The sequence below is a fragment of the Canis lupus genome, chromosome 8, assembly GCF_011100685.1.
Source record: "Canis lupus familiaris isolate Mischka breed German Shepherd chromosome 8, alternate assembly UU_Cfam_GSD_1.0, whole genome shotgun sequence".
In the NCBI taxonomy this organism is placed as follows: domain Eukaryota; kingdom Metazoa; phylum Chordata; class Mammalia; order Carnivora; family Canidae; genus Canis; species Canis lupus.
Genome location: NC_049229.1, coordinates 29,322,075 through 29,335,608, shown reverse-complemented (window position 1 = coordinate 29,335,608; position 13,534 = coordinate 29,322,075). Strand labels below are relative to the sequence as shown.

Here is a 13,534-nt window from a genome sequence, read left to right as displayed (position 1 = left end):
AACAGGTCAGGAGCTTGGGTGGCTCAGCAGTTGAGCATCTGCCTTTGGCTCAGGACATGATCCCGGGGACTGGGATCAAGTCCTGCATCAGGCTCCCTGAGGGGAGCCTGCTTCTCCCTCTGCCTGTATCTCTGTCTCTGTCTCTGTCTCTCTCTCTGCGTCTCTCATGAATAAATAAATAAAATCTTAGGAAAAAAAAGTAACAGGTCTAAGGGGGAGCAAAGGGACAAGGTATCAGTGTTCAGTGACAATGGAGAGAATCAGGATAGACTTTGTGGGGGAAATAATGCCAGAGTTAGAGTTTCACGAAGGGAAAGTGAATTAGTAAAAGCCAGGCAGGCAGAGACTGTTGTGCAGAAATGTATGGAGAAAGCATCAACAACCAAGGGGGTGTTTTGTGCTGCTGGAACGTAGAGTCCAAGGGGGAGGATGAATACTTCTTAGTGGTTGCCGAATCTGATTTCTACTAAAATGAGTGATAATAGCAGAAGAAATTGGCAGAAATTAAGAGGATAAAAACGTTAAGGAGATTGTTTTTTAAACTGGCAGCAGTGAAATGCCACTGAAAAGTCACTAACATGAAAATGATGGGATTCATCCTATTTATATTGGCTATAGTATAGAGGAGTAATTTTAAAGCAGTGACTGATGCAGATTCAGGTGATGAGTATAAATGGGGAAGAGGGTGCCAACTCAGAGAACCCTAAGGAAGCCTCAGCAGCACCCTGGGTGACAGACTTGGGAGAGGCTGATGGGGAGGAATTTATTTCTGGCTTGCGCAGTTGAGTGAAAAGGGTTGAGAATATAGACGACCTGAGTTTGGGTGGAAAGATGATGAGTTTAATTTTGGTACCTGTGGAATATCTTTTGGAGATAACCTGTAGGCCACTGGATAGCTGGAAAGCTGCACTGAAGATACTAATGGTATTAGTTTTAGGATTAATGCTTACTGCAGCCTTAGAATGGTTGTCTGTACTATGAAAAAGCTAAGAACAGAACCCTACAGAACACCTATGTTTGCGGTATAGGACAGATTAGAGGAAGAGGAGCTTGCAAGGGAAACACAAATGCTTATGAAGACCATGGAAATGAGGTATGGTGGGAACTAAAGTAACAGTTGTTTTAAAAAGACAGTAGTCAATAGCATCAAATGCCACAGAAAAGTAAAATAAAGATTGTTAAGCCTCCATAGCATTTATAGCCGCATTGGAAGTGGATAGTGGAGTGTATTGTATAAGGAAAAAGATAGACCTCTACATACCCACCACACAAATAGGACAAATGTTAAAACTGAAGTATTATATTAAAGAAACATTTTAAATGATAAATGGGAGATCTTCTTCTCTCCAGATGCAACTCCTATCATGAATTTGGTGGACTTTCTCTCCCTTTTTGCTTTCTTTTAAAAATATTAGCAACAGCATTTAACTTTCTCTTCAAGTATTACAAACTATCAGGAAGTTGTGTGGCAATTCATTTAACCTGCAAAGTTAAAACAGAGATGTCTGAAGATATGTGATCTTTTACACACTTCATTAATCATCCAAATGGACTTAAAGGATACAACCCCATAATAATTAGACCTTTAAAAGTAAAGTACTGTGGTGCCTGGCTGACTCAATTAGAGGAATCTGTGACTCTTGATCTTAGTTAGGGTCGTGAGTTTGAGCCCCATGCTGAATGTGGAAATTGCTTAAATAAATAAACTTTAAAAAAGAAAAAAAAGAGTAAAATGCCAAAAAACCCAAAAAGCTTGGAAATGCAAAGTGAGTGGGAAGTCAGGTGTTGGTGTAGGCGCAGAGGCACTTATTAGGCTACATCTCAGACAACAATCACTGCATGCCATCTTGGCTGCCTACTTCCATGGCAACATGCTACACTTCAGTGTAACCCAATTACTGTTCCTCTGAAATGTTAAATGCAAATTTAACAGCAACACAAGCTTCATTCCTCTCTTCAGACTATCTGAGGGACTCTCTCCCTACAACCCCTCAACTTTCTCCCCATTAGTAACATATTTTCACCTCTTCCTTTTCCGGAGTCCAGCCTGCACACCATTTACCAGGTATTAACCTTCAATTCCCTAGATTCACTGTCTTTTCCATTATATACATTTACCAAAACCTTAACCAGGGCTCACTCCAACCACCTGTCTTTTACTTGCTTACATTAGGCTGCTGAGCACTCAAAGGAGGGAAGGGGGGGGAAAAAATCACAAAACCGAGTGGATAGGTTTCACTAGATATTCATGGATCTCCAACTTCAACCTGGGCCTCAACACTTGCAGTACTTCTGTGTTTTTTTAGACATTCTCAACAATATTTCAGATCTTCTCAGGCCTCTGATGCCATTCAATCTCAGGGGACAACTTCATTTCTTTTTTCTTAGAAAGCCATTAGAAGGGAGGTCACATAGCTTCTCTGCCACGACAGCTGAGAAAGCTAGCTTCCCTCAACTTCCACACAGTGGAAGGAGGCACCTCTTCTCTTAAGGCTCTCCTATCCAAGTGGGCTGAGTTTTCTGCCATCCCAGGAGCCTCGCTCCATCAGAGACCCTCTTTATCTCCCGGACACTAGATTTCTTTCTTCCTATTTCTAGTGTGATGTTTCCATCAGCATTTAACTTCCTGGAGTCTCTCCTATCTTAAACCACAAAGTCCCTTTCTCCTTTATCTTATACCTCTCTCTGCTGTAACTGCCCTCTTTCCTCCTTCCTTGTTACAGGCGAGGTTCATCAGAAAGCTATTTTTGTTTCCTATTTATTTATTTATTTATTTTTTGTTTCCTATTTACTTCTCAGTCATGGTACTTTGGCTCAGATCCTCAAAGGGCTACTGAAATCTGCTGAATCTGTTCTCCAAGGCCACTATCCACCTCCAGTGCAACTATAAATGCTATGGAGGCTTAACAATCTTTATTTTACTTTTCACACAGTATCAGGGCACTTGGGTGGCTCAGTAGGTTGAACATCCATCTGACTTTTGGTTTCATCTTGGGTCATGATCTCAGGGTTGTGGGGTCAGGCTCTCTCTCACCCCACCCTACCCCTCTCACATAAATCTAGGGCACCTGGGTGGTCCAGTTGGTTAAGCATCTACCTTCAGCTCAGGTCATGATCCCAGGATCCAGGGATCGATTTCCACCTCAGGCTCCCGCTAAGCAGGGAGCCTGTTTCTCCCCTTTTCCTATTCCCCTGCTTGTGCTCTCTGGCACACACTCTCTCTGTCAAATAAATAAAAATCTTAAAATTTTTTTTAAAATCTTTTTTTTTTTAAAAAAAAAACACAGCATCAAACTTGCCATGTGGTATTTTTTGGTAATATCCTTTCAATAGGACCCTTCTCTTTTTAATCAGGTTTTCTGAGGGCCACAAACTGTATTAGATGTGTCTCTGTGCTCTGCCTCAAACAAAATTATTGGGTGGTAAAAATTTCCTTCTCAATTAATAGATTCCAAAACAGCAAAATTCAGCATGTTAAGATACCATAAAATGAGGGCTGCCTTTTTTGGCTTGAGATTTCTTAAAAGTAAATTTGACCATTTTCACGTTTTTTTTAAATTCTAGGATGTGAAGTGACCCCAGATGTAAACATTTCAGGGCAAAAATTCAACATTAAACTCCTGATTCCAGTTGCAGAAGGCATGAATGAAATCTGGCTTCGTTGTGACAATGTAAGTTTTCCAATTAAAAGTATAAACCTTAATTTTCTTTGATTACTTAGAGTTGACCAGTCATCCTTAGATTTTTAAACCCAAAGGATATGTGATACATATCATATTTCAATATTTCTTTTCAACAGGAAAAACAGTATGCACACTGGATGGCAGCCTGCAGATTAGCCTCCAAAGGCAAGACCATGGCAGACAGTTCTTATAACTTGGAAGTTCAAAATATTCTTTCCTTTCTGAAGATGCAGCATTTAAACCCAGATCCTCAGTTAATACCAGAACAGATAACAACTGATATAAATCCTGAATGTTTGGTGTCCCCTCGCTATCTAAAAAAATACAAGAACAAGCAGGTATTTGATTCATTTTACTTCATCTGTTTTCTTCCGGTTTTATGATTTTGTACATACACTTTAAATTCAGTTCCCCTCTTAAAACTTTTTAGTGTTAGTGATGGTCTTAATTTCATATCCAGTGATCAGAGCATAAAATAGGATGTAAGTAACCTTCAGTCCATTTAAATTAGTCATTAAAAAATATTTTTCATTTAATAGGACAGATAATGAGGTAAGATAGTTGGGAGCATATTTACTCAAAACCTAAGGAAATCATCCTGTGAACAGGGTGTGTTCTTTCAGGGAATTGAATATGGTGAGGATGCTTTGGGTTTTATTCCTTATATAATTAAGTGTAGTATAAAGCGCAGCCAGCATTTCTCAACAAAGTCTATAACAACTCTTCTTGCTGTCAAAATGGACTTTCCAGCCTTGGAAGTAAACTTTACAAGGGTAGAAATAGTTTATCTTTTCTTAACAGTAAAAAAAAAAACCTAAACCAAGATTTGCACATGTGACAAAGTTTGGTAAATTTTCATTGAAATTCGCTGCTTTTGTTCACTCTGTTTAGAATTCCTTTCCTGGAAATTAATACCATAAAAGGATTGCTATTTAGGAAAATGGTTCTTCGGTACAACATAAAAGGTTCTTTGCAGGGGAATTTCACTTGGGATAGCCCCCAGTATTTGCTACACCAAACATCATGCCATAAAAGGCAAAGGCTTCAGTCTGAGGTGGGGCGGTGAAGAAGACCTTTCAAATAAATATTTCATTTCTATCTAGTTTCATTTTTATTTCTGTTAAAGAATAATTTTAAAACATTACTGAAGGCACCAATGAAATACCCAGAACATTTACTAATTCTTAACTTTAAATATAATGTTTATCAAATGGGTCTGAAATCACTTAGCTAGAATGTTCAGAAGTTTTAATCACCAAGTATTTGTCTTTAAGTTTCAGAGGTTGTGTAAGCTACATGGAAATTGTTTATCCCACAGTCCTATGATGTGGGAGTAGTAAGGAATGGAGGAAATGCTGCCCTGGGGAGCTTTGTGGAATGTAGATTGTAAGTTAAAAAGGGAAAGTGAATCAAGTACTAATTTTTTTTTTATTCTTAGTTATTTCATTTAAAAATTACTCATTTAAAAAAAAACCTTATTTCTGAAAGTGGATTCATTTGCCTTCAAAGACAAGGAACAATTTCAAACCTTAGCAAGCATATCATTTACACTATCTGCTGTCAGGAAAGAAAAATACAAAGTGTTACTGAAGATTGCCAACTGTTGGTGTAGTTGTCAAAGGTACTGGATTGTTTTCTCAGAAGCCTTTTAAATGATAGTTTTCACTTTAAAAAGATAGTTCTCTATCCCTGATTTCTCAGCTAGCTTGTCATAGTGAAAATTCTCTGGAGGACAAAAACAGTGACTATCTGACTGTCTTTAACTCGCAGGATGGCAGCATGTGTGTGGTCCGTGGTTAAGGATTCTTCTAGCCTTTTCTTCCATGCTGGCATCTTATCAAATGCACATTCTTTTTTAATGCTCTTTTCTCTGACTAGATTTATATTGGTTGTTCCCAGAAAGTAGAGACCATGTATTGCCCTGACAATTCCTACTGTCAGCTAAGAAGTGCTGACAGGCAGAGTTCGTTGCTGTTGTGTGTCCAGCACTGCACCAGTCGTTGGATATAGTGCTTAGTAATTGTTAAACTATACAATACAGTGGCATTCAGGAATCCAGTAGAAAGAGGTTTGGGCCATGAGCTCCTCTATTCCTACCAGGGCCCATCAATAAAGATTGTGTTATATTTAATCTACTTTAAATCCCTGCAACTATTTATTAATTATTTAAACTCACTGTATGTATCTTTATATGACTATGATTCCCAAGCTGAATTTTTACATTTTAAAGAAAAGAGTTGTCTCTGTTTTATCCATGTGAATATACATTGAACTAGATAATCTATTTATAGCCATTGTTCCTAGTGTAGTATATAGCATCTCTTCATTTTCCCTTCCAGGAAAAAGGATGCAAAAAACAGATGGTAATTTGAGGGGTTTGCTTTTCTTGTGCAAATAAACCGTATGGTCCTGAATACCTTCAACTTATTTCTGAACAGTGATGCATGGGTCATAGTATCAGACTCAATCTGAAAACATTAAAGGTTTTTGAATATTAATTTTGATTTTGCTACTAAAAGCATTAGTTCTGCCTAACGAGTAAGAACTGGTAAATGAACAGGGAAAAGGGTATTTGCTCTTTTTTTTCCCTACAAATAATTTACCCATAATTTTAGTAACACTTATCAGTTTAAAATAATGTGGAAGTGTTTCTCAGTGTTCTAAATGGAAAATAATCGCTGCTTCCTTGTTTTCATTTTCATGCTTGCATTTACTTTGCTTGGTTTCCACCTAAAGTAATTTTTTTTGCATGGTTTTTGGCTGGAATTTTGGTTTGCAGGTTACCGCAACTTTTTCTTTGCTTCATTGCCATTTTTTCTGATTGCCTTTTTTTTTCTTTCTGCTTCCTTTTTCTTTCTTCGCATTGCCATCTACAGCCAGGCTATATAAGAGATTTGGTAAGTTCTCCATATTTACCAAAAAAAGAAAAGAAAAAAATACATAAAATATTTAAAGCCTTAGCCACAATCCCTTTTTATGGATTAATTTCCTTCCACTCTTTTTGGCAGTAGTCATCCCAAAGTGAGTGTAATTTAAATTAAAAGTTAACTTTTCTAATGATTCATTTAGAAAAAAATTTTAATTATTATGCTGGTTTCAAGTACTTTAAAGGTGCTAATAAATATTCCTGCTAGAAGTTTATATTCCAGGTACTCATTCTGATACTGTGTCTTGGTGCTAAGTTTAAAACTTCATTATTCATAGGATTAGAACATGCCTTTTATAGAAGCAGCGACATATATGTGTGTACTTGGAATATACCTCAAGAGTGGCAGTTACATACTCCTCTAATAGTACCTTTTGTTTCTGGATATATGGAAACTAAATTAAGAAGAAATCTATCAAGGTTTATTTTGAAGAGTCATCATTATACTAAAATTTCCAAAAGTAGCTGCAGAGATTTCCTAATTCTAGTTCTTAAAATATGTGATTGTGGGGTGGGGCACGTGATTCAGTTTTTTACTTTTTGTCATGATCCTCCCATGAAAGAATATTGTCTCGATGGTAAAGGTGGTGTTTAATCATGTTTAGATAACAGCAAGAATCTTGGAGGCCCATCAGAATGTAGCTCAGATGAGTCTAATTGAGGCCAAGATGAGATTTATTCAAGCTTGGCAGTCATTACCAGAATTTGGCATCACACACTTTATTGCAAGGTCAGTGGTTCTCCTAAACATTTATGTATAAATCTTAATTAGTGCCTTTTTATGTAATCTACTTCAATTAAACATTTAAAGTACCTACTGAGATCCATTAGCAATTTTACAGTAAAATGTCAAGAATATTGAAACCTATTTTCTATACTTGTAATTTTTGCATTAAAAATTCAAAATGATTTCTCTTTTTACTTATATGAAAATATCCTTTGTAAGAGTTAAAAAGCTCATCTTAAAAACAAAGCAACATGTCCTCCCATCCCCCACTTATTTTTAAACTTTATGTTTTTAATACTATAGGTTTCAGGGAGGAAAAAAAGAAGAACTTATTGGAATTGCATACAACAGACTGATTAGGATGGATGCCAGCACAGGAGATGCAATTAAAACATGGCGCTTCAGTAACATGAAACAGTGGAATGTAAACTGGGAAATAAAAATGGTAAGCTTGAACAGTGTTACCTGAGTGCATGTAGAGCCCTTCTACTAAGAATTAGTAAATTAAGAATTAAAAGGCTATTAAATTCTGTAGATTATTTGTACCATTACCTTTTAAAGTATAAAACATGGTTGGTTATTTCCCACTTAACTTGCCATTTCATAACTGTCCCAATTATTAGAATTCTAAGAACATAATGATCTGCTTAGAGGGTGGTTTTCCTGTAGTGGTACATCCCTGTCAGTAGCAGCTACTGTTTATTGAATTCCTACTCTGTGCCAGTCATGATGCTAGATGTTTTTACATTTGTACCTTATTTCTAATCTTACCACGGCCTTGTGAGGTGGTTGGATTGTCCCTACTTTACAAATGAGGACACTCAAAGTTAATGGCTTAATGGCCATGATTGCCATGACTGCACACTTAGTTAACAGAATCAGGATTTAGACTGATGCTCAGAGGTCTAAAACCTGGCACAGCTACTACTGTATATCATGCTGCCCCTAGCCTTGGAGTACAATGAAAATCATTTAAAATAAACCATCTTTTACTGATAAGCCATGTGTTATTGTAGGATCATTAGGATTATTGTATCAGTTCCTATTACTGCACAGAATCTCCTATTTCTGAAATATACTAGTATCCCTTCTTATCTGTGGATAACCATGGTCGAGATGCAGATAACCCATCCTCCTCCTGACATATTGCTAGAAGGTCTGTAGTAGCCTAACACTATGTCACAGTGCCTGCGTCCTTCACCTTCATCCATCACGTGGGCATTTTATCATTTCTCATTATCACAAGGATGAGTACAGTACAGTAAAATATGTTGAGAGAGAGACTATTCACGTAACTTTGATTATATATTGTTGTAATTCTATTAGTTATTAATCTCTTACAATAACAAATAATGAAGTATCTAATTGATAAACTTTATCACAGGTATATGTGTGAAGGGACAAGAACCATATATACTATCCGTGGTTTCAGGCATCCATTGGGGATCTTGAAATATATTTCCCATGGATAAGGTAGGGGAGGGCTACTGTATCCACACATGATACCTAAAGGTTAAATATCTAGAGCAAATATTAAATTAAATGCAAGAAGTAAGTTTTCTCCCAGGCCTTGAAGAGAGACCTTCTCATAACTAGACTAACCAGAGACCATTGGGAACAGAATGACCTAAACCCCTTGCATTCAGTCTTCCTTTTCAGAACATGAAAACTAAAAAGGTGTGGGGGAGGGGTTAATAAACTTACTCTTTAGGATTAAAAAAAAAAAACAAGGCTCAACAAATATTTTGTGAGAGGGGAGACATTAAATAGCATGGAAGCTTCGCTGGTCCCAGCCACACAGAGTTTTCCAGGGACTGACAGTTCTTGGTCTTCATTCTAGGTCACGGTAGAGTTTGCAGATGAAGTACGATTGTCCTTCATTTGTACGGAAGTAGATTGCAAAGTGGTTCATGAATTCATTGGTGGCTACATATTTCTCTCAACACGTGCAAAAGACCAAAATGAGAGTTTAGATGAAGAGATGTTCTACAAACTTACCAGTGGTTGGGTGTGAATAGAGACACTGTGTGATGAAATTCCATGGCCATAACAATATTTAACTTTGAAAGCTGTTGTTTGTTATATGCTGCTTAATAAAGTAAGCTTGAAATTTATCATTTTATCATGAAAACTTTTTTGCCTTACCAGACCAGTTAGTAAGTGCACTAACAAGCACGACTGTTAATCTGCTCTCGTGATATAATATATGGACTCAAATATGGCACACATTCCTTAGGGACATGAATTGAAAACTAAAGTAGGGGGCAAGTCGGGAACAAAACATCACTGATTTAATCTAGCCAAACCAAGAAAGTCAAGCCATCTACTTTAAAGCTATCCAGGGCTTAAACTATATGAAGTCTATTTATCATGTTTAATGCATGTGTTTTAATGTATGTTTAATTTGATCTTGTGTTTTAAAAATACCTACTTCTGGTAGCCATTGATTCTCCATCCCCCCACTCCCACCCCCAAGTAAATCAGGCCTGTGAAAGGTCCCTGATACTTAATAATGTCATTGTTTGACCTTGAAGGAATGACCTTGAAGGAAAATGCTATCAGTCCGTTTGGCTTGGTTTATTTTTGTCTTTGAATAAGCATGTATGTATACTGTCTTCTGTTTTTATTTTTACACCCTATTGTATTACAACATTTTTAGTATTCACCAGCATATTCACTGTCTGCCTAAAATATGCAACTTTTGCATTACAATATGAAGTAAAGGTCTATGAAGTATGCATTTTGTGTAACTAATGTACAAACACAAATTTTATAAAATTGTACAGTTTTTTTTAAAAAAAACTCACAGCTAGCAAATGGCTTAGATGTAGCATCTTTGCATTAATTAAATGCTTTAAAAATATAATTAATGTGCAGATCTCATACCTGCTAAATTAAGAATGACTTCATTATAGTCATGATTCGCCACAGCGTCCTTAACTCTAATGCCTGGACTGGCCATGTTCTCGTCCGCTGTGCTGTTACAGTCCGCATTGGTGCTAGTTGGAAAATTCCTAGCTCACACAACCCAAAAGGGTGCCAGGAGGGGTGGATTACCAGTATTGTCCAATAATCCATGGTTTAAAAACTGTATAAATGCATTTTATTTTAAATAAAAGCAAGATATTTTATTTGTTTCTTTTTGTACTTCTTGTCTTTACTGTTTACATAGAATTAAAACTGAAGAAATGAACTTTTGCCTTTGGAAACGTGTTGTGTTGTGAGGACAGCTTGCTGGTACCAGAATGTCAGCAGACAGGAATATACTCCATCTCTAGGATAGGTTCTTCCACCACTTCACTTTTTTCTACTACTTAAAAATGAACTGCATGAATATTAGGAATCTAAACAGTATGACAGATGAAAGGACATTGTTGACTTGGGAAGAATTCGTTTTAAACTCAAAATGAATGACTCCTGGTCTAAAAAACCTCAACTCACATGTGTGAATTTACTGCCTGTTGTTAAGAGCTATTGGATCCTCACTTGGCTACAAAACTTCAGCTCTGGATTTTCTCCCTTAGCTCTTGCTTTTCATCAGGCCAAGTCTTCGTTGCTTTTTCCCTCAGGCAAACTTTTGTCATTGATGTCACTGACACCTGTCACTGTCCTTTTCTTGTGCCCACCACAATGACACAGCCTCTAAAGCAAAGCGCGTATCACATTTTCCATGACTTTTTATACTCTGTCTGGTCCTACAAACCTCACTCCAAAATATAAGGGCTCCTTCCCACTTCAAAAAACCTAAATAATATATTCCCTTTCCTCACCTGAAATGCAGGTCACTAACTTGGTTAAAAGCCCTAAAATATATTGAGATGAAGGCTTACCTGAGTGCCTTAGTGTTTCACAGCCTCTGTACTGATTTCTCTGAGTTTGCCCCCCCCCCCCCCCGCCATCCTAACAATCTCGATACTAATTTAGCCCCAGCATAGCACTGGCTGTATGTCAGCTCTGATGACTCCAGTCAGGAGCTAAGAGGGCTTCTATGCTCTGTATCCCAGCCCACATTCTCCAAGACCATTTGCACTTGCTCATCGCCATGTCATTTTGCAGACTTTCTTCCAGTCTCCCACATGTACCAAATCCCATTTTTCTAGCATTTTAGGAATTTTAGAAAGAGGGGCACCTGGGTGGCTCAGTTGGTTGAGTGTCGGCCTTCAGTTTAGGTCATAATTCCAGGGTCCTGGGATTGAGCCTCACATAAGGCTTCCTGCTCAGTGAGGAGTCTGCTTCTCCCTCTGCCCCCTCCCTTCCCTCCTGCTTATGCTCTTCACCCCTGCCGCCCCGTCAAATCTTTAAAAAAGTTTTTAGACCTCAAGAGTTCTTCCATGAATACTTCCAAGCTTCCTCACAGCCCCAAATTTTCTTACTCCGGTGAACAGCCACTAAATTTGGTCCTTTTTGGAACTTAGGAGCAATCATCCTTATTATGATTATTGCTTATAATAATTCATTACTCCCTTGAGGACTGGATCTGAGCCTCATAGTTGTTTTTTTTTTTTTTTTTAGATTTTATTTATTCATGAGAGACACAGAGAGAGAGAGAGGCAGAGACACACAGGCAGAGGGAGAAGCAGGCTCCATGCAAGGAGCCTGATGTGTTGGGACTCGATCCCAGGATCACGCCTTGAGCCAAAGGCAGATGCTTAACCACCTGAGCCTCCCAGGCATCCCAGAGCCTCATAGTTTCTACTTAGGATCAGTTAACACGTATATGTTCATTGAATATAATAATGGCTATTTTAGAAATCAAGGAATTAGGACAACTTAGAATTTTTACAACCTCAGCATAGTTTAATATAGAGGAAACAGACATGCACACCAGCTATGCTTTAAGAGACATGCTGAGTGCGTTCATGTACAAGATCTAAAGACTTAGACAATCCATCCTCATTTTCTAGACGAGACTCCAGCCAAGTGACCTGTTCAAAGCAACATGGCTATAACTAATTAGTACCAAGGCAGACTAGAAGTGGAACCCAGATTTCCTTCTCTGTACCAGTAGTGTTAAAAACAAACCCTGCATGAATCTTGAGGAACCCCATTGGTAGTGGTCTCTATACAGAGACATCAGTCCATGAAAAGAACCCTGGCCAGGGCCTTGAGAGACACAGTTTCAGGTTTACACTCTCAGTTTCACATGAACATGAAAGCACTGGGGACAGGAGACCAACCAAGCTCTCTTCCAATTCTTTATCTTAAATCAGCAAGTTAGAGACCTGCTGATGCTATAGTTAATCAGTAATTTTAACTTGGTACAAATTATTTTTTACACAACCTTGAACATCAAAGGTCAGGGACCTAGAGACATGAACTTATTTTCTTTTTCAGCTTTATCAAGGCATAACTGAAAAAAATTGTAAGATACTTAAAGTGTAGGGGCACCTGAGTGGTGCAGTTAGTTAAGCGTTTTATTCTTAATTTCTGTTCAGATTGTGATCTCAGGGTCAAGAGATCAAGTTCTGTGTTGGGCTCTGTGTTCAGCAGGGAATCTGCTAATCTGCTTGAGATTCTTTCTCCTTCTCCCTCTCCTCCTCTTGCTCATGCTCTCTCTCTCTCTCTCTTAAATAAATCTTAAAAAAAAAATAAAGTGTACATCATGGTGATTTGGTAAATGCATATAATATGAAAGGATTTCTACCATCTAGTTAGTTAACATATCCATCCCCTAGAGACACAAACTTTGTAGAAGAAAAGCCACTTGCTGTTCTTGACCCTCTGCTCTTATACAAGCCGAAAAGCAACAGGTGGCAGATTTTACTTTTTGTGTTCTGTACACCATAGTTTTTGTTCCTTTTTATGTTAAAAGTCTTTGCAAACCAGAACCACTATGAGATGTCATCTCACACCTGTCAGAGTGGTTAGACTCAAAAACTCAAGAAACAAGTGTTGAAGAGGATTTGGAGAGAAAGGAATCCTCATGCACTGTTAGTGGGAATGCAAACTGGAGGGTCCTTAAGAATTTTTTAAATAGAAATCCCATATGATCCAGTAAATCCACTACTGGGTATTTACCCAAAGAAAACAAAAACATTAATTCTAAAAAGATATATCCACCCTTATGTTTATTGCAGCATTATTTACAACAGCCAAGATACAGAAGCAACCAAAGTACCCATCAATAGACAAATGGATAAAGATGTGGTGTGTATACACATACACACAATGGAGTTATTCAGTGAGCCACAAAAAAGG

The 13,534-nt window shown here is 37.7% G+C and overlaps 1 protein-coding gene and 1 long non-coding RNA gene across 8 annotated transcripts in view; one reads left to right on the top strand and one right to left on the bottom strand.

The window, feature by feature from the left end:
* FERMT2 (fermitin family member 2) overlaps positions 1-10,473 on the top strand; it is an 80,017-nt gene extending 69,544 nt beyond the window's left edge. For 3 of the 7 annotated variants that reach the window (XM_038544738.1, XM_038544739.1, XM_038544734.1), the window contains 7 exons: positions 3,565-3,671; positions 3,800-4,021; positions 6,023-6,046; positions 6,560-6,580; positions 7,215-7,339; positions 7,640-7,781; positions 9,177-10,473. In XM_038544738.1, the coding sequence (XP_038400666.1) occupies positions 3,565-3,671; positions 3,800-4,021; positions 6,023-6,046; positions 6,560-6,580; positions 7,215-7,339; positions 7,640-7,781; positions 9,177-9,350 (815 nt within the window). In that variant the 3' untranslated portion in view covers positions 9,351-10,473. The remainder of the gene's footprint in view (positions 1-3,564; positions 3,672-3,799; positions 4,022-6,022; positions 6,047-6,559; positions 6,581-7,214; positions 7,340-7,639; positions 7,782-9,176) is intronic. The other 4 variants (XM_038544737.1, XM_038544733.1, XM_038544740.1 and 1 more) reach the window with 2 other exon arrangements.
* LOC106559102 overlaps positions 1-13,534 on the bottom strand; it is a 155,165-nt gene that overhangs the window by 66,749 nt on the left and 74,882 nt on the right. The gene's annotated exons all lie outside the window — the stretch shown is intronic.